Genomic DNA, 20,670 nt, shown 5'->3' on the forward strand with positions numbered 1-20,670 from the left:
TAAAGTGTATAACTTAGAGGAACTTATTCTGTGCCAGTTAAGTACAATTATACGCTTTTAGTTAATATTAATACCAATGGGAAAAGTTACAAGACTCACATTTCTCAGAAGATTCATGGAAAGTGATTTAATTTTTTAATTAATTTATTTTTGTGTAATTTTAAACAAACAGTAATTGGATTTGAACAAGACAATTATCTGAATCTTCACAGAACTCACAGAAACCCAGCAACACAATGAAACAGTCAAATGACACATTTGTGCAAATCTTTGAATCCATAAATCAAACATTTGTGTCCTATTCTTGTCCATTAGTTTAGTTGTTGCTCAGGGCGCATTAAAGAAGCAACTTACAGCCATTATGCATACTTCAAAAGGGAGCGCTCAAGATTTCGGACTTCACAAGGTGCTGTTTGGGGGGGGGGGGGGGGGTATGATTTAAGAGACAAATTTAATTTTAAAACACAGCAATGTGTTCATATAACGAAGAAGAGTTGTGTATTTCAGGGTACGGGGTGAAGAGCTGCAACAAAGCACAAATATTAATTTGAAAAACTACAAATAATATATTTATTTGTTCTATTTATTTTGACAGCTACAGTATATGAAAGAGGAAATTGTTTTAGGGGTAATCATATATAATTTTTGAACACTGGGTGAATATTAGGATGGTGATTTATTTATTTTAGGGCCAAACACACTGTGGCTATCTTTGTATATTATTTGTAAGTGATTGTGAGTGTTTGTTGGAATATTTTATGAACTATTTAAGTTTGACTTCTTCCTACTCCTTATGGACACTGTTACCTATGGGTTTTTTTTTTATGGTCTTGTTTGAAATAAAGTTGTTCATTCATTCATCTGTTTGTTACTGTGTAGACTAAACTGACTGAGACAGAAAGCATTGATCACATTGGTTCAACCCTGTAAATAAATTCCTAAAAGTACAGATTCATGTGGTTCAAATACGTCAATAAATCAAATCCTAAAAACAGCAGTGGTTGTGTAATGGTTCTCCGCTCAGTTGTTAAAAACTACGTTTGTTTTGGTTCACAGTGTGTCTGCTTTGGAGGCCTCAGGTCGATCATCAGTCAGGCTGTTGGTTCTGCTCTGTGAGCCCGCAGACGTCTCTTTACTCTTGGCTGAATTCTCAGTCTGAGCGCGGTTCTGTTTCTCTCTCTCCAGGGCTTTCTCCATCTCCGTGTAGTAATCCAGAGCCTTCCTCACCGGGTTGATGATGTGTTGCTGCAGAAAGATGTAAAAAAAAGCAAAAAACAAATGCACCCAAAGTGAGCAAACATTCCCTCAACCCAGCACAACTGTTCATTCTGTGAGTTATCTATTTCCCAGAATGCCCTGTGCATGATTGTGATTCTTGAAAAGCAAGGTACCTCGAGGCAGGGGAAAAGGTTGGCCAGCTCGATGAAGAGAGGCAGCAGCACAAATCTTATGAAGCCTGTTTGAGATGAAGGTTTGGTCACTTTGTCCCGATCCATGAAGGGGGTGACCGGGAGACCCTCCAGCTTCTCCATGTCACTCTGAGGGGACAGAGAAGACACAGCTGGAGAAAATTACTGTCTTACAGTGAATACAGTTTAAATATGAGAAATTATAACTTCACAGGAAGTTTCCTGGTGTCATTGCAAAATGTGCACATTTTGATCCACGTGTGTCAGCCTGGTAAACTTTTTTTGTCAAATAATGTCCCAAGTAGAGACGTAAAACGAGGGACAGATTCTACAGATCTCATCTCCTCTGGAAGGTTGTTCCACAAGTTGAAGGCTCGAATGAGTAATTTTTGTTTTATGTGATTATTCTCGATGTTTGTTTGTTTCTACATCTGGGTTTTTTAAATATACATTTTGCTAATTTTTTTGAATATATATATATGTGTGTGTGTGTGTGTGTGTGTGTGTGTGTGTGTGTGTTACTGTTCTTGTTTTCCTTTGTTCTTGTACTTAAAGGAGGTAGACATGTAGGCGACCAGCATGCACCTGGGTATAAAAACGTTCATGGACAGTGGACTTCATTTCGCCTCCGACTGTCCATCGCTGGACCTTTTGATTCTATGTGATGAGATTACAAAATACAAACACAGTCGGATGCATACTTACCTGGTTGTAGAATTCCTGCAGGAGACAGTCCAGCCAGGGCTCGGCCACATCCATCGGCCGCGCCTCATTGGATATGTCGCTCACTTTGATCAGGATCATCATCAGCTGCACAGGAAGCAGGAAAAGAAGTCGAGATAATTATCAGAGAAAAACAAGAGGCTCAACACCTGACACTTTCAGGGGAGGGACTAAGACACGTAATGAACATTTGTTTTACAGTTTATAATGATCACAACGTCTGCTCTTTCCAGCCCTCCTACCACATCTCTGTGGTCCTTGTTAGTGAAGTCAAACACTGGCAGGATGGACTTGAACTTGTTGAGGATCTCGTTGTGTCTCGTCATATCAGTGGCCAGAATGCATCTGCAATCACAACAGATTTCTTTTCATATAGGCTTTAGTGACGCATAGTGAGAAAATGAGCACGCTCAAAGCACATCTCACTTGATGATCCCCTCTCGTATCCGTTTGTATTGATCCATGGAAACGTTCCTGAAGATGTTGCTCTCTGACTATAAAACAGAAAAAATACTTGACCGTTTACATTTCACTGAGATCCATCTGTTCGTGTCCATGTTCAGTTCAAATCTCTAAACTTTAAATAAATATATATATATATATATATATATGCCCCTCAATGTATAACTTGGATTCCACCCTTACCTTCTCCAGTATCTCAAACGCCACTGCACAGTGGTGGTTCTCCAGGGGAGAGATGTCGTTGTAGCGGAGGGCGAGTTCGGTCCGAGCATTTATCTGAAACACCGAGTGTAGGAGCTATTTAGTTCATTGTCACTTTTTATTTGTCCTTGGTTGTTTTTGTAAACATCAGGGGGCAGTGTGCACCTCGACTGAGCCCATGAACCATTTAGATCCATTGCATTTAAAGAGACACACACACCAAAACGGAGCGTTCTGAGACAGCTGGTTTCTACAGGGTCACAAACCTCCTCTGTTATATTTGGACCAACGCACCGCTCAGCGAGGAAGCAGTCAGCAAAAGTTTTGACTATACCTGATAGGCGTTGTTGTATCCTGTGTGGTCAAGGTCGTGGCAGACAGCAGAGGTCAACATGATCAGCAGGTCGATGCTGTCCATCTCGCTCCTCAGGTCAGTCAGCCAGATCAACCCGTACATCTGAGCAGAGCAGAGGAAACAGAGAGCAGACTGAGCAGGTCCAGCGTACTGTCCTCAGAGTTTTAAATGTGCTTATATTGAGTTCCTCCTTCTTTTCACTGGGTTCCCTTCAGAGCCAGCTCGGTGAACTAAACCCTCTTCATGTTATTCAAACAGTTCACTCATGCAGTCTGAAGGCTTTTATATTGCACTTGAGTCGACCTTTAGCTGGACCTGTATCAATGATATCAAAACATTTTGTCGAACACAGATTCAAACGTATCACTGTCATATTTTTAAGCTCATCTTCATAATAAAGTTTGACTTCTGAACTCGTCTTAATTTCAAATAAATCCTTTTGAGATGACTCGATCAAAACCTTTTCATGACTCTTTGGTTTACAGCACCTGTGTGCACCAGACGGATCATAGGTCAATGCACTGATTGTATTTTATTCATGCATCGTGCACATAAAATGCCCAACCCTCATGGGTTTATAAAACAGCTGAAATACAGTCTGACAATTCATTTACAACGCTGCATGCTCCTTTTACAGCTCACTCTGCAACAGTTGGTTCTTCCTCTAAAATCATCCAATCAGAAGAAATCAGCATTAATGGAGGACAGTTACTAAAAAGTGCATCATAAATGCCACACTAAAGGGGGGAGGGGCCTTTAAATAGTCTGACCTGCAGAGCTGTCCACTGATTGGAGTCACCTTGTAATCCCTGAGGACCCGAAGTCCTTCACCAGTTAACCACTGAGGCGTTTCTGTGGGTTTGACTGCTTGTCCCTCCATGATTTATCCCCATTAGATGTCACCCTCACCCTCACACACACACACACACACAGACACACACACTCACCATCTGGGTTACACAGAAGCAGTGCTTGAAGTTGTGGAAAGGGATGTTGTTGTATCTTCGATAAACTTCGAACAGGAACTGTTGCAGCACCTCGGGCTCGATATTGAACGTTGCTATGAAATCTAAGTCTGTGTACATGACCTGCAGGAGCACCATGATCTCTGCATCCTCCCACTGCCTAGAAACACACACACACACACACACACACACACACACACACACACACACACAGGACATTGAGGTTGAAGTGACAGACGCATGTACTGCAGCTCGTCTCAGGATCATCCATCCTCCAGAATCTTAAGTCTTGTGCCTCACCATTTCGTGTCTCAGCTCCTCCTACCGCTTCATCTTAACATCTCTGCCTCTCACTTGAAGTATCATTCAGTGAATAAACTGTGACCTATAACCATCTGATTTGTTTTGGGGTCCCAGAATTACTCCACCTGACAGTAGCTGTTAAAGGCCTGTCTCAGCTCCTCCTCTTTGTGTGTTTCTGGACTGACTAATATGTAGGGAGAGCATTTCCAAGATGGTGACCACAGTCCATGTGTTTTATAACACCTCTTCAGAGACTAAGGGGTGAAATCACCAGGTGTAGGCTCAGATTTAACCGAGACGGGCCGATGAGCCCCAAAGGATGCCAAATATGTCTTTGAAAAAATCTTAAGCAGGAAGTAACGAGATGATTGTGTCAGCGTTGAACAAGGATCTGCACAATGATTTAGTGAAGCTCCAAGCTCCTGTTATCGTCGTGTAACCGGTGCTCGCTTCAGTCCATCGTCGTGCTGGGTTCGCTTTAAAAGCCTTTTCAGACAAATGAATTGATGGCCAAGCTTTACAGAAGAGCAGCATCACTTCCTCTCCGTGAGGCCGACTTCAAACACGATGTGTCGATGAAGCCTTTTATGAAGACCTTCTTTTGATGAGCGAGCCCTCTGCAGACCTTTCATATTGAAATGAGTGTCTCCGTCAGAAGAAAAGGCTGACGGCTCACATCCTCTTCAGAATCGCATCAGAGGAGCTTGTTGGGCACGACTGTCATTAGCTGACTGTTCAGCAAGAATTTTAAAAAAAACAGGTGCACTGGTTGTTTGTTAGTAACCACAGCGGTGCATCAGGTTTATACTGACTCAACTCACCAGTTATCAAAGGTTGGAGTCTTTAGATACTGCCTCACTTCCTCAGATACCTCCAGAGAGCTGCAACAACAACAACACACAGGAATCATTACTGGATATTTAGACATGTAGGAGCTCTATATGAACGTCTGCTGTCAGGGAGTTCTGCAAGTGAACGTGCCTCATTTGAAGAAACTTGTCCCGTACATGCTCACACTCTTTCCTGGTTTTGTGCAGAGACCTGTGGTGGTAGAACGGGGAGGGTTTGTGCGTCCCCTCTGAAAGGTCTTTGAACAGACCCAGCCAGCTCAGGTGCTCCACACTCTGACAAACAAAACAGAGGATTTATTATGTATATAGTAATGTTGTTTTGGTAAGTACATTCCCTTCTTACCTCCATAACACACGACAGCATCAGACACATTATGTTCGATTGGCTTCTTTTTCTAAATCTGTTGCACAAAGTGCTCCCCTCCTTTTCTCCGGCTGCAGTTCAGAAAACGTCGGACACGTTCCTGCAGGAGCTGAGGATCGAACCTCTCAGTTATACGACAACAGACTGACCTCAGACAAAACTCAGACTGACCTTTTCTGTTTCAAAAATTATTCAACAAGATGAGCTAAAACTCCTCATCCAGTTTCATAAAACACTCCCTCATCTCTTATCAATCCTTCCATCTGATCAAACAAATATGAGAAAGACGCTGTCTATTTATTTCGGGGTTTTTAGTTTGTGCAGGACATTCATATTATAAAAAGGATAAAAACACACCACATTGCATATCATATAAAGTCTTTTAAAATGTGAAGGCTTTAAGGAGTATTTGCTCTGTACCTCCAGTTTCTCTCTGAATGAATCCACCTGTTTCTTCATCTCGTACACGGCTGCAGGAGTCTCCCCGGCCTCGATCAGGATCTTCTTCTCCAGGCCCTGCAGCCTGACATCACACAGCAGCATGACTGAGCCTGTGCAAAGACTCAAGATGGCTCATCTTCGTTCTCTCATTCTGACCTCTCTTACCTTTTCTCCATGGCCGAGAAGTCAAATCCAAGTGCACCAGCAAGCTCCACGCCTGAAGCGAGCAGAAAGGAGCGAGTGAGCACGTTTTCAATAACACCACGTCGGAGTGATGCTTCCTGTGAATACGTTACAGATACCTAACGGCTCACTGTTGCAGTCTGCAGCCACCACCTCCAGCTTGTAGCACGAGCTCGGGCTGTTGGGCTCCACGTTCTGGGAGATGTTGATGATGCTGCCTTTGGGGTTGTACAGCTTCAGGATGTCGTGGGGTCCGGCCTCGGCTGCAGCACGGAACAAATCTGGAAAGACAGTCTCCTCGTTCATCTTACACTCTGTGAGAAAACAATGAGACCATCGGGTGCTCGTCTTCAGCTGCAGTGGAGAGCTGGTGAGCTGTGCACGAGATACAGTGTTTTATAGGTATCAGCTTTTAATTTGCATTTTACTTTAATACTCCCTGAGGAGAAGTTCTGCTTTTACACTCTCTTATTAAATTCTCACACACGCACACACAAACAGGACCTGTTGACGTGCATTAGTGGAGAGATGCCTTGCTCAAGGACATCAGTACTCTGGCCAGATCAACTTCCACACTTTGAGCCACACCGGGACTTGAACCCAACCCAAGTCCCTCCTGAATGTTGACAAATTCAGTTTTTGAAGCCTACTGGATGAATCGTGTCATTTTTGTAGAATAAAAAAAGTGAATAAAAAAAGTTTAGTGTTTCTTTGTTGTGCAAAATCAAAATCTCTGACCAAACTGAATAAAAAAACCTTCATGAATGTGATACAGAAGAACAAAATCTGAGTATGATTGAACTATTACATTAATAATAAAGGATGGGGAGCGCTAAAAGCCTCTCAGTTGTGTCGTGTGTGACATAAAGTAGTCCTCGTCACAGCGGCTGCGGGTTCGAATCCGACCACGGCCCTTTGCTGCATGTCATCCTCGCTCTCTCCTCTAAAGATTTCCTGTCTCTCTTCAGCTGTCTGATCCAATAAAAGCAACAAAAATAAGGGATGAACATTGCTGAAGGAGCCACAGAGCATGCACAGGAGGAAGAGGAAGAAAACACTTAACCCAGCTGGCTAACAAAGCTGCTGCTGAATAATTGTATTCCCATGATATTTCAGATTTGAGGTGTTCTGCTGCCTTTCTGACCTTACTGACACCAAATAAGCGGATGTGACAAGTTGAGGATCTGTCAGTGGCAGCTGTACCTCCGTCTGGAGCTGCAGGCTCCACAACACGTACACACTGTCATGACTGATCCATGCATTTGATCCAACTGTCCTTCATTCAATGCAACTCAAATTCTACAAATATCAGTCGTACTTTGGAAGGATTGTTCACCTTTTTTCAGTATTTTTGAATCATGGGAAAGATTTAAGGTCTGTGGCAAAGGTCAGTTAAGACAAATGAATTCTAAAACTGGTGCAGAAATGAATCCTGAAACAACTACATTGCACGTTATTTGTGTGGAGTCAGACCCAGCATGTTATGTTACCATGTTATGTTATAAATAAAACCTCAACCAGACTCAACTTGGGCTCCTACCTTTGACATCCTGAGCAGGACAATCCACCGGGAACTCCGCTTGCTCCGGTTTCCCGTTCACCGTGAAGTAGATGATTTTGGTTTCCATGTCATGAATTCAGAGCTAATGTTTTCACTCTCTGTGTGTGTGTGTGTGTGTGTCTGATCTGTACTCACTGTCTCTCCTCATTATTGTGCTGCTGAACACTCCTCCCCCTTTGTTTTGATCCTCCTCTGCTCCTCCTTCTCTTTCCTTCTTTGTTACAGTTTTTAAAGACAGTAGGTATAATAGATCAGCCTCTGTTTATATTCATGTCTGTATTAGAATCAGACTTATTTATCAACTAGTGTCTTCTTTAATAATTCACGTAGTAAGGGTATTTTATCAGATATTTGGCCAGTCTGGGAATAAATTCCTTACCAATAGATTTCTTCATAAACGTGTTCATAAAGGTGTCTTATAACACATAAAAAAACATTTAAATCCAACTCCCATAGGAAAATCCGTGAGAGCGGCTCAAAGTCGGGGTACCTGGAATAGTACTTTATTGGTTCTATATACTTATTGGTGAAAATGTGAAAATGTTAACCTTTGCTTTTGGTAGCTTGTGAGGGGTCAAACTAGGGGTTCTTTGGGATTCTGAATCCATTGCAAACATTTGTTTTCCAAAAAAATCCACTCCTTGGTAGAGAAATGGCCACGCCCACTTTTACATGTCAATGTACAATAGCTCTATATGTTGATTTCAATATCTCGAATACTAGTTAAAAATATACTGCACCACATTGCTTCATGTATTAGGGGTCCAGGTCTGAGCTTTCTTCACACTCTACTGATCTTAAAGTGGGGACTGAGACCCCCTGGGGGCTTATGAGACACTGAGAGGGGGGTCACAAGATGCTTTCCATCACCAAACACAAAAGTTGAATGATCTAAATTTTCATATCTTACCCATTATGGTGGAAAAAAACTCATTCAAATATTAGTTGAATTTTAACTCATGGTTCAAAAATGGCTAGCAGTGGCAAAGTAATTTCTGCTTCCCATAATTGAAAAAATGCAGGTGTCTGCTGCTCCCTATGAATGACATTTGACAGTTCCCCGGTCTCTAGCTCAGTTATTGTGGGGGTCCAAAGCTGAAATGTATGGTAACCTCTGCTCTACATCATCATTGATACAGTTCTTGCACACTGTACCTTTTCCATTTCTGCATGACAAGGTACATTCAACACCTTTCTCCATACAATTAAAGCTCCTCAGGAGCCATTGGGTCCTGTGTTTGAACCAGCTTATAACCATAAACTCCTCCCACCCATCAATAGTCACTGAGGTCCAAAAGACTCTGCTAAACCTTCCAGTCCCAGGTTTTAATTTAGGCCTGGAAAGTTTGCTTTGCAGCTTCAGTTTCGAGTTAGATTAACTCAGCCACCGCCTTCCAAAAGAACCTGCATCAAACCAGACACACTGACACCAGGTATAGAGTAACAGATGGTACATGATATGTGTACTGGAAAATGTGGATACCAGTTCTTTAATGGCTATAGTAACTTGCAAAACGTTCACTGTTAAAACCAAGAACTCCTGTTTTGATCAACAGATTTGAGGAGATATGATACGTTTATCACCAAGTACAAAGCACCTGGTGCATTTATGCAACAACCTCTAATGTTGAAAAATTAAGCCGATGTGAAAGTGTCAAATCTTGCAGTACGTCGAGTGTCCACTAGAGGCTGACTGCAGCAGCACAGGAAGTCACATACACACCCATTCAAACAGCCTGTTTTTACAGCAGACATGAACATGTTTACAGCCTGCTTCAATAAACCAAATAGGTGTGATTAGCTCATGTCTCCATCCACACACACTGTACAGGGGGTGAATGTTTTGATGACTCAGCAGTTTTGATTGGATGAAGGATCAGAGTTATTCACAATAAGGTGTTGTAGCTGACCTGATTGATAGGCAGGCGTGGTGTAGCTTTTGTCAAAATGCTCAAAACCTGCCTCAGCTCCAGCTCTTAGCCTGTCGTTAGGTTGACTCAAAGTTAGGTTAACTCAAAGTTAGGTTGAGACAGGATTTCGAGCATAGAAACGATCGGCTTCCAAAGCCCCCTGCAGTAACAGATAGGTGATGTGACGTCACTCAGGCTTCTGCCATTCATATTTACAGCCTATTACTATAGGCACAACACAAGCAGAGACACAGGACCACGGTGATCCAGAGCTAAATGTGCAGGTACACTCACACTATTAGATTACTGCTTAGTAATGCCTGTCCCTTAACACACATGGTGAATGTTTCACACTTCAGTCGTGTTAAGCTACAACATTAAACATTCAGAAGAGTCTTCAGGATATCAATGCAACAGCTGGAGTCCCCAGTGTGTCCCTGCAGGGGCGCTGGAGTCCCCCGTGTGTCCCTGCAGGGGCGCTGGAGTCCCGTGTGTCCCTGCAGGGGGCGCTGGAGTCCTATGGATGGCGGTCTCCGTGCTGGAAATGCTGTCTCAGCCGAACTTTGATTCAACCGAATGACAGGCTGAGAGCTGGAACTGAGACTTGTTCGATTGGATCAGAAAAAATACAGACATTTCTGTGTAATAAAAAGAATTCAAATTGTGGAAAAACAAATGTTTATTTTCAATCAACCAAAGTCTAAATCCAATATATATATATATATATATATATATATATATATATATATATATATATATATATATATAAATAAATATAAGATCTAAAAGGAAAAGGGTTTTTGTTGGAAAGTCCTTACAATGGAAGGTTTCCTTTTATTTTACAATAACACAATTGATTAAATACAGAGCTTACAAAATAATACAAATCCTACAAAAGAGTGCTTTTCTCACAGTGAGTGACTAGAGCTAAATAAAAGAGAATATAAGTCAGTTGATCACAGGTGCAGAACAAAAGTCAAGTCCCAAAAAGGAAGACTGAACCCCCGAGAAGCTTGTGCTTCCCTCCTTTATACTCTGGTTGACTTTACATTTACGTCATGAAAATTTCAATATTCATTTTGGGTTACGTCAAAAAGAATGTAGCAAAAACAAGACATATATGGTTCTATGTGTGTTTCTCATGCAGCTGCAGGACACTCCCTTATCTCTAGCAGGGCACTTCAACATACCCCACTATGTGAGCAGTCCAGTACCCCCAATAAGATTTACAGCCTGCACTCCCACAAGCGGTTTTATGACCGCCAACTATTCTAAAACACAATAATATGACACTCCTTACACTGTTATAAGTACACATTATGCATGTAACTTATATATGTAATATCAACTTTTATGATATGGTTTATAAAAGTAAAAAATGACTATTGTGATTAGCTAAATTCAGCCTGAACTCAGCTTGAGTGAAAATTCTCCTGTGAGGGGGTCAAAGCGTCAGCTGAGGTCTTCAGCTGTTGACGATGAGCAGTCTCCCTCGCTTCAGACCGGTGAGGTGAATCATCTGGGACCTTTCAACAATAATGGTTAACATAGAGTTATAGTAAATCATCCAGGGCACACGTCTGATAATCATAGGTCTTCAGGATTACTTTTTAAGGTAAGAGATTGTTAACAATGGAGGGTATTGACCTGCCAATCAACAATAGTGACTAATAATAACACTAACAACAAATCTATAACTTCATCCAGGTCATATTTGGCATGCCACAGACTTCTGCCAATATCAGCAATGTTCAGATACAAGGTCTCCATAGGACAAGCACTTTCACATAAAATTGTTTACAACAGTTGCACTCCGCATGACCCCAGGCCCATTCGCACAGTATGGATGTGATGGCATGCATGAGCATGAATCAAACTGCACGTCATAGTGCGTGTGTGTGTGTGTGTGTGTGAGTCGTGTGTATATACCTGAGAAGAAAGCACCAGTGTCTCATCTACTTGGCCTGTGTAAAGAGCAGAGTTGGGGTTAGCTGACATCAACATTAAACACATTATTGTCTCTTGAAGGCAGGGAAGGTCATATTCAGCTCATGCTTTGAGTGTGGGCTCGTGCATGTATGGGGTAGAGAGTCTTGATTGGTTTATAAAACGTGGTCGAGTGCAAACACTGGTTTTTACGCGTTTACAAATGCTACAGATGACAGATTTTTGTTCATTTCTTTTTCAGAGCACATGAGTTATTATTCACTGTCAGGAACTAAAGACGAAGCAAAATATTTAAAAAAAAATTATCTGGAGAAAATGACCTCCCCTACCTTTAACAACTGTGTAAGTGTACCTGCATGTACGTACTTTGGATCTATTCGTAGAAATTGACAGATCAACATCGCCGTCAATACTGCCGCTTATTCGATCAGTACATATTACACTGCCACCTCTAGCAGAGTAATCTGCTCGGGTCCCCGGAGGATCAGCCTTCCCTAAACAAGGACATGAAACATGTTCAAAACTTGTGTTTACATCAATGTTGATTAAAGGATCAAATCTATTCATAGTTTTAGAATTAGAACAGCTACAGCCTTTAATGCAGCAAAGCAATGTTATACTTATCATATATTATAATATGAATACTTACCAGATTGTTGTCCTGCAACGCTCTCTGTTTCAATGTTCATCTTCAGGGATTTTGCATTCACGTTTATATCTCTTTTAGTGACAACGCTGCCATCATTTGCTTCTATCTTTGGAGGTGAAACTGTAAATATGGAAGATAATGATGATAAATAGCATTAAGTCAAATTGTCCCAGTCTCTCTACTGCTGCTGTTTAAACAATGTGAGAGTTTCTACTAATGAGATAATGTTGCCTCAGAAATGTAAAGCTCTGTGAGATGTTATCATATTAGAATTAATCTGAACTTTTCCTCTTTAACACCTCTGAATGTTTTCACAGATAAAAATAATAATAAAAAACGCATACCAGGATTTCCCGGGGATGGCTTCACATAGCCAATGACCTGCAACGACATAGAAATACAATGAAACATAAAGGAAGTTTGACAGAGCAACAAGCTTCATGTGGATTCATCGGCTCCACTCAGAAATTATATTTTGATCATTACAAAAACAAAAGTGAAAATGTTTTATTAAATTATGCACGTAAAGAAAAACTGCACAAACAGACTCCTTCCGCTCCTGTCTCTATTTTGGGCAAACCAACATGTTGAATATCCCCGATTTGAGATCGGAGCGGTCCCGACATTCTTCCGACCAGACGAAAACGGTTTGAACACACCACACATGGCAGGATGATCTTATAAGATTATCTTATTCAACATGTTGGATTGTTTTGGCCCGATCTCTCATCATGTGTGGTGTTTCCCCCGAGGGGAAAACGAGCACGAGCCTGTTGAATGTGACGCATAGCCAATCAGAAAGCGAGGTGACGTAGTAGCGAAATCACCGGTCAACTACTCACTTCCATATCATCATGTAGAAAGTACGGCTCATGCTCCCGTTGTCTCCTCTCCTTTGACCGACTCCTCTTTTTAAAAGCGTGTTTTTTTCAGATAAAAACAGCACAAACGATCCCTGTTACATCCTCATCGTCCGTTTGTTGACTCTGGAATCACGTTTGATCTCGAGAGGTTTTGCGAGATTTCCTGTCTAATGGGGGGACGTTCGCGAGTGAAATCGGTTGGTGTGTGGTGTGATGCTGTTGCCGTGTGGCCGCACACGCCACACACTGTACGACCAAAACTGTAAAACCTCAGATTATTTATCGCCATGTGTGGTCTCTCAAGTTTGGGAAATCGGCCGACAATTTTAAAATCCTGCCGTGTGAACCAGCCTTAACCCCTTCGGACCCTGCGTCCATTGGAATGGACATGACATATTTCTGTCTCTAAACCAATAAATACTCTCTAATTGGATGAGGTCAGCACTGCTGGTTACTAACTGGGTCCTGATTATCCAATCACAATCATGTCCTGACTTTGAGCATGCTCTGAGAGAGTGTCAGACCTCTGACAAGACAAGCATGGTGGAGCAGCTCCAGAGAGGGAGGCGCAAGTGCCCATTTTCAGTCAAAAATATACATTTATGTTCATGCTGGCCAAAAAAACGTTCTGTCAGTATAATTTTAACTGTTACAAGTAATAATATATGAAGTTATTTTGAACATATATCATGTATTTAATTTACAGGATTTTTTCAAAGTCTGATGTCCATTGCAATGGACAGCAGTAGTTGGGCGAGTTAAGCTAACACCCAAATGTTAGGTGTTAGAATATAAAGAAAAAGCATACTTGTAAGCTTTTCATTGGTAAAGCATGATGCCATGGTTCAGTTATTCATAATTATGCATTTTTTAATATATATTTTTTGTACATAATGTTCTTGTAGAGCAGGGGTAGCCAATCCTGGTCCTTGCGGGCTACTATCCTGCATGTTTTAGATGTCTCCCTCTTCCAACACACCTGATTCAAATGATTATCTCATCATCAAGCCCTGCAGAAGCCTGATAATGATCCTGATCATTTGAATCAGGTGTGTTGGAAGAAGGAGACATCTAAAACATGCAGGATAGTAGCCCTCGAGAACCAGGGTTGGATACCCCTGTTGTAGAGTATAAAGTCAAAGAATTCCTTGAACGTCTCGTAAGGAGGGTGCCCCATGCTGTCAGATGGTTTGTTAGATAGCTGGGGGTGGCTCTGCAGGACTGTGTCCCAGGTGTGGGAAAGTTGGTATGTTCCTTCATCCCGGTTTACAGTCCTTGGTGCCCGTTTTCCACCGTCTCTTTGATCCACCGGTGGAACTTGTTGCTTTCTGTCCATATGACCTTGGCCACATCCCAGTCCATTAGGTGGTTCTCTCTCTTGCAGTGGTCTGAAATGGCTGATTTCAGATTCTCCTGCATTACTTTCATTCAAGAATGATAGGCTACTGATGACTCAAGAATGAAAGCAATGCAGGAGAATCTGAAATCAGCCATTTCAGGCCACTGCAAGAGGGAGAATCGGGAAACGTGCACCAAGGACTGCAAACCGGGATGAAAGGTCATAGCAACTTTCCCCACACCTGCGATACAGTCCTGCAGAGCCACCCCCAGCTGTCTAACAAACCATCAGACATCAGGGGGCACCCCCCCACCCCCTGCCATCCCATCATGATCATGTCAGGTGGGATGGCAAAATCTACATAAATCAGCACAGACGAGGTCACAACAACATCACATGACACCCCCGATGAAGGCTGCAGTAGCCGAAACTGGTCAGGTAAAACAATTTCACCTTCCTGGCCTTTAAAAACAAACATTACTATAAGATATCATCAGTAGGCCTAATGAACCTCTTTAGTACACACCGAAACCACTTCAAACTGCACATCAAAAATTAAAATACATGAAATATCCACAAGCTGACGTCTTCTCCAGCATAAGTTCCATTTTCTAGTATTTTAAAGTAAAATAACTATGTTATCAGCCTCCTATAAAAAGTATGGTGTTGTATGGTATGTGTTAGAAGTTCAATGATATTTATGAGATTTTACGCCCATATTGTCGTGGCGTCCATTGGAATGGACATGAAAAAATTCTTATAAAAAATGAGTTGGCAAAAATTTATTTTTTCCACTTTGTTTTTATGTTGGAAGGGAGTCAGAATCATTGTATAAAATTTTTTTTTGCCCAGCAGAAAAAATGCGGGTCTGAAGGGGTTATGGAGAACTTAACAAACTACTATTTGACAAAGGATTCGTCAAATGGAACCCAGCACGCGCGAAAACTAACAACAATGCCTCGTGAGGCTTCATCTCACCATCTCATCTCACCATCACTACTTAGCAGGTAAACATGACACACATCTGAACTCTCTATAAAACCACACAAATACATACCTCCATTATCGTGGGTTATCGTGCGAGAGTTGAAAAATGCGGGTTAACAACTGAACGTCTGTCTGAGCCTGCGCGCGCACCTCTTGGGCCGGAAATGACGCAACTTTTGGCGGGAATGTGAACATTTACAACGGAAGCGACACCCGAGAGTTCCACTCTTCTTCTCGCGATAGTTTAACGATCTGTGTTTATTTTTACAGTCTATGGTCTGTGTGTGTGTGTGTGTGTGTGTGTGTGTGTGTGTGTGTGTGTGTGTGTGTGTGTGTGTGTGTGTGTGTGTGTGTGTGTGTGTGTGTGTGTGTGTGTTGCATGTCGACAAAAAATTAATTTCCCCCTGATGGATTAATAAAAGTTATCTTCTTTTTCTTTTGGAGCTAAAAGAAGCCTACATGTGTTTGCATTGACTTTTAAGTCAAAATAATAAAATAAATAAAAACAAAAACGTCACGTCATGGTTAAATCTCGTTTATATAATAAAGTAATCTTGTTTGGTAAGTTTATTCCTTGTTTTGTTGCTTATTTGGTCATTTTGTATCCTAGTGTAGCTTGTTTCCATTATGTGTATTTCTATTGTATTATTTCCTACTAGTTAGTATTAAATTAATTGAACATCTTCATTTGATCATATTTATAGTGATGTTTAGATCCATGTCTGACACCTGACATATGTATGCATGTATGTATGTATGTATACATGCATGCATGTATGCATGCATGTATGTATGTATGTATGTATGTATGCATGCATGTATGCATGCATGTATGTATGTATGTATGTATGTGTACTGAGATACAACAGCGTCAAAATTAAAAAGAAAAAAGGAGAAAGAAAAATCTAAACAAATGAATGACTACAGTGAAGTATGTTCTGTCTGACTTTGACTTGTTTTGGTAGCCTACAGTTCATCACTTGAATAAATGCATTAAGACCATTTCCGGTTAAATGTAGATAAAAAGCGTTACTTACGTTCCCTCCGTCATCTCTAAAGCTGCAGAGTCAGAAATAAAATCTGCTGAACTAAATTAATTCATCTCTTTTCAGCTATTACTCGGGTTTAGCCCTCTTTTACTACTTGTATGGGAATTGTAGTTCTTTAAGTAAAGTTCGTCTCGAAGTTTAATTCAATTCAGACTTCAGTTCCCAGCGTACCTTGCGATGCCGTCTGAGGAGTTCTCCTCATGGAGAGACATGACCAGAGACCCAGCTGGCCAATCAGAACACGCATGGGCGTATAAGTGGATCAGAGCGCTACCACGAGAAACTCCACACACGTGCTTATTTTGTTATGTCCAATTGAAAATACTTAAGCCAGTGTCTTTTGAAAATATCTCCTCTTTTATTACGCATAGATATTTACTATACCTGTAGTAAAATCTTTTTAGGCTTTTATAACACTTTCACTTTGGTATTTGGTTACATTTTACTCTGTATTTCCATTAATTCGCTGTCAATAATTTGTGGGTAATTCAGGGTGAATGAACTTTCTCATTTAATGTATTTCTAAGAAGTTTCGTTGTCCATGGGTGATGAATCCTGCTGAAATTAAAAGCCTGTGGCGACACTATTCTAAGTTATCACACACAAACTGACACTTTATTCTGGAGGGTTGGTTTCCGGGGAAAAAGGAAAATAAAGACAGGTTTCCGGTGCCGCGCTTTTTCGGTCAATGTTGTGAAGTGAGTTGCAAAATAAAGCAGTGGAGACTCAGAGATACTTTCATTCATTTTTCTCTTCGACCTCCACATTGGTGACCCTGACGTTTGAACTATGTCGACTGAGAGCACTTCTTCGGTGGCAACCGCACCGACTGTTTTCGCGGCCACGGTTAAAATCCCGGACTTTTGGCAGCATGACCCAGAGCCATGGTTCCAGCATGTGGAGGCTCAGTTTCACCTGCGCGGCATAACCGCGGACGACACGAAGTATTATCATGTCGTCGCGGCGTTGGATTCAGCCACGACACGCCGGTTAATGGGACTGCTCCGGGACCCGCCTGGAGCCGGGAAGTATGCTGCACTGAGGACGGCGTTGCTACAACTGTACCAGCTCTCGGATATGGAGCGGGCTGATCGTTTGTTGTCCCTCACGGGTTTAGGAGATAGCAAGCCTTCTGAATTGATGGAGAATATGTTGGCGCTGCGAGGCTCCGGGGACGCTTCTTTCCTTTTCACTCACCTTTTTCTGCGTCAGCTTCCGCCGCAGGTGCGCACAGCCCTGGCCAGCTCTCCTCTTATTCGGACCAAGGATTACAGAGGTTTGGCTGAAGAAGCAGACAGACTTTTGTTGGCATCCCGCCAGTTTTCGGTGCACGCTCTGCTGCCCTGCGTGCCTGACGGTGACACTACGGAGGTGAATGCGGTCGCGGAGCGCCGAAAGAAGGAGACCAGCCTGTGCTTTTACCACCACCGCTTTGGAGTGAAGGCCCGACGTTGTATTCCACCATGTTCCTTCCAGCAGCCGGGAAACGAGAGGGCCGGCGCTCGCTAGCAGCTGCGTGTACCGGCAACAACGATAAGCTGCTTTTCATTGAGGACAGCGTTTCGGGACGACGTTTTCTCGTGGATTCGGGGGCACAGCGGAGCATCGTGCCTGCCTCCTCTGCTGACTTTTTGGGACATGGACAAGGACCCCCGTTGGACGCAGCTAACGGCACCCCCATCCGCAGTTTCGGCACCAGGGGTATGACTGTGTGTTTTAAAGGACGGGAGTTTGGCTGGGACTTTGTGGTTGCTTCAGTGAAAGTTCCCATCCTAGGTGCGGATTTTTTGTGTGCTTACAGACTGTTAGTAGATGTGGCTAATAGGTGTTTGATTGATGCAATGTCTTTTGATTCATATCCATGTACTCTGGGCAAAGCAGAGCCTTTGCTCGCTAACATGCTTGTAACAGGGGACTCTTACCAACGTCTGCTTGCAGAGTTTCCTGCCCTTACTGTTCCCACGTTTTCTGCCACAGTGGCTAAACATGGGGTGGAGCATTATGTCACTACTGTAGGCCCGCCTGTTTTTGCTCGCGCACGCCGTTTGGATGCAGCTAAGTTGGCTATTGCTAAAGAGGAATTCGCCAACATGGAGCGGTTGGGCATTGTGCGTCGTTCGAACAGCCCCTGGTCCTCACCCTTGCACATGGTTCCTAAGTCGGACGGGGGTTGGCGCCCTTGTGGGGATTTCCGGCGTCTAAACAATGTTACTACTAACGACAGGTACCCGGTCCCCCATATTCAGGATTTTTCTGTGCATCTGGCAGGGGCGGTCATTTTCTCGAAGGTTGATCTAGTGAGAGGGTACCACCAGGTGCCGGTCCATCCTCAGGACATTCCCAAAACGGCAGTCGTCACTCCTTTTGGGCTGTTTGAGTTTTTGAGGATGCCGTTCGGCTTGAAGGGGGCGGCACAGACGTTCCAGCGGCTTATGGACTCTGTGTTGCGAGATATGCCTTTCCTTTTTGTGTATCTGGATGATATACTGGTGGCAAGTGCTTCGGTAGAGGAGCACAGGGTACATCTCCGCCTGCTTTTTGAGCGCCTGAATGACCACGGATTGATTGTGAACCCAGCTAAATGTCAGTTTGGGCTTTCAGAGATTGTGTTTCTTGGCCACTGCGTTTCCCAACGAGGTGCTTTTCCCCTTCCTACCAAAGTCGGAGCGGTTGCAGCTTTTCCCCGCCCCTCCTCTGTGAAGCCCCTGCAGGAGTTTTTGGGCATGGTCAATTTCTACAACCGTTTCATTCCTCGAGCTGCCCACATAATGCACCCCTTGTATGAAGCTCTGAAAGGAAAAAAGGGTAATCAGGACATTGAGTGGACACCTGGGAGGTTAGAGGCATTTGATAAAGCTAAGACAGCGCTGGCTAATGCTGCATTATTAGCCCATCCTGACCCTGCAGCACCCATCGCCCTTACCACTGATGCGTCCGATTACGCTGTGGGAGCAGTTTGTGAGCAGTGGGTCGAGGGAGCCTGGCAGCCTCTGGCTTTTTTCAGTAGGAAGTTGCGGGATGCTGAAAGGAAGTATAGTGCGTTCGACAGGGAACTTTTAGCTCTTTTTCTTGCCACACGACATTTCAGGTTCCTCCTAGAGGGCCGAGAGTTCACTGCTTTTGTTGATCACAAGCCTCTTACGTTTGCGATGGCCAAAACCTCCGAACCGTGGTCAGCGCGTCAGCAGAGACATCTTTCGGCTATTTCCGAGTTTACCACTGACATACAGCATGTTGCGGGGAAGAGTAACGTAGTTGCAGACTGCCTCTCTCGAGCACATATTGCCACGGTGGATTTGGGGGTAGATTATGGGGAGATGGCTGTGGACCAGCTGGCGGATTCGGAGGTGCAAGCACTGCGCACAGCCGAGTCTAGTTTGCAGTTGAAGGAAGTGTCTTTTCAGGACAGTGGGGCGGCCCTTCTTTGTGATGTCTCTATGGACAAGCCCCGCCCTTTGGTCCCGGCTGCTTGGCGACGTCGCATTTTTGATGCTGTTCATTCCCTGTCGCATCCCGGGGTTAAAGCTTCAGTTAAATTGGTGGGTGCCAGGTTCGTGTGGCCTGGCCTCAGAAAGGATGTTAGAGCTTGGGCTTCTGCCTGCGTGGCATGTCAGCGCGCCAAGGTGCAGCGTCACATAACAGCTCCTTTGGGGTCATTTCCGATTCCTGAGAGACGCTTTGAGCATGTTCATGTGGATCTGGTTGGTCCTTTTCCCCCGTCGCGAGGTTTCACTCACCTGCTCACTGTGGTGGACAGAACCACACGGTGGCCTGAGGTGGTCCCCCTTTCGTCTACGACTTCAGCGGAAGTGGCCCGGGCTTTCCTGTACGCATGGGTGTCACGGTTTGGGGTTCCTTTGGACATGACGTCTGATAGAGGCCCCCAATTTACCTCCGAGCTGTGGAATATGGTTGCTGGGAGCTTGGGGGTTAAGCTTCACCGAACCACCGCGTACCACCCACAGGCTAATGGTTTGTGTGAGCGGTTTCACCGTACCATGAAGGCGGCCCTCCGCGCGTCTTTAGTTGACAGTAGCTGGGTGGACAGACTGCCGTGGGTGTTGTTGGGGCTACGTTCTGCCCCCAAGGAGGACCTGCAATTCTCCTC

At 43.4% G+C, this 20,670-nt stretch overlaps 2 protein-coding genes across 4 annotated transcripts; both read right to left on the reverse strand.

The window, feature by feature from the left end:
* Positions 1-132: 132 nt before the first annotated feature.
* Positions 133-6,287, reverse strand: LOC306832390 (high affinity cGMP-specific 3',5'-cyclic phosphodiesterase 9A-like). The gene is made up of 12 exons (XM_079357044.1): positions 6,240-6,287; positions 6,054-6,156; positions 5,400-5,542; positions 5,240-5,299; positions 4,098-4,275; positions 3,130-3,252; positions 2,778-2,870; positions 2,559-2,626; positions 2,375-2,477; positions 2,115-2,219; positions 1,392-1,538; positions 133-1,245 (listed from the first exon to the last, which is right to left on the reverse strand). Exons 1-12 carry the CDS (start codon positions 6,248-6,250, stop codon positions 1,051-1,053), a joined length of 1,329 nt encoding a protein of 442 aa, XP_079213170.1. The 5' UTR covers positions 6,251-6,287; the 3' UTR covers positions 133-1,050.
* A 4,238-nt stretch (positions 6,288-10,525) lies between these two features.
* LOC306833135 (uncharacterized protein) lies at positions 10,526-15,651 on the reverse strand. 3 transcript variants are annotated; one of them, XM_079358223.1, is made up of 6 exons: positions 15,584-15,651; positions 12,669-12,705; positions 12,325-12,444; positions 12,028-12,169; positions 11,658-11,692; positions 10,526-11,254 (listed from the first exon to the last, which is right to left on the reverse strand). In XM_079358223.1, the coding sequence occupies exons 1-5, from the start codon at positions 15,587-15,589 to the stop codon at positions 11,680-11,682; spliced, it is 318 nt and encodes a 105-aa protein (XP_079214349.1). In that variant the 5' UTR covers positions 15,590-15,651; the 3' UTR covers positions 10,526-11,254; positions 11,658-11,679. The 3 variants fall into 3 exon arrangements, 1 of the variants encoding a protein (XP_079214349.1); XR_013780305.1 differs by lacking the exon at positions 15,584-15,651 and having other exon boundaries at positions 12,042-12,169; positions 12,669-12,872; XR_013780306.1 differs by lacking the exons at positions 12,669-12,705; positions 15,584-15,651 and having other exon boundaries at positions 12,042-12,169; positions 12,325-12,617.
* Between the last annotated feature and the right edge of the window lie 5,019 nt (positions 15,652-20,670).

This window comes from Symphodus melops (genome assembly GCF_947650265.1).
Source record: "Symphodus melops genome assembly, chromosome: 12".
Lineage (NCBI taxonomy): Eukaryota > Metazoa > Chordata > Actinopteri > Labriformes > Labridae > Symphodus > Symphodus melops.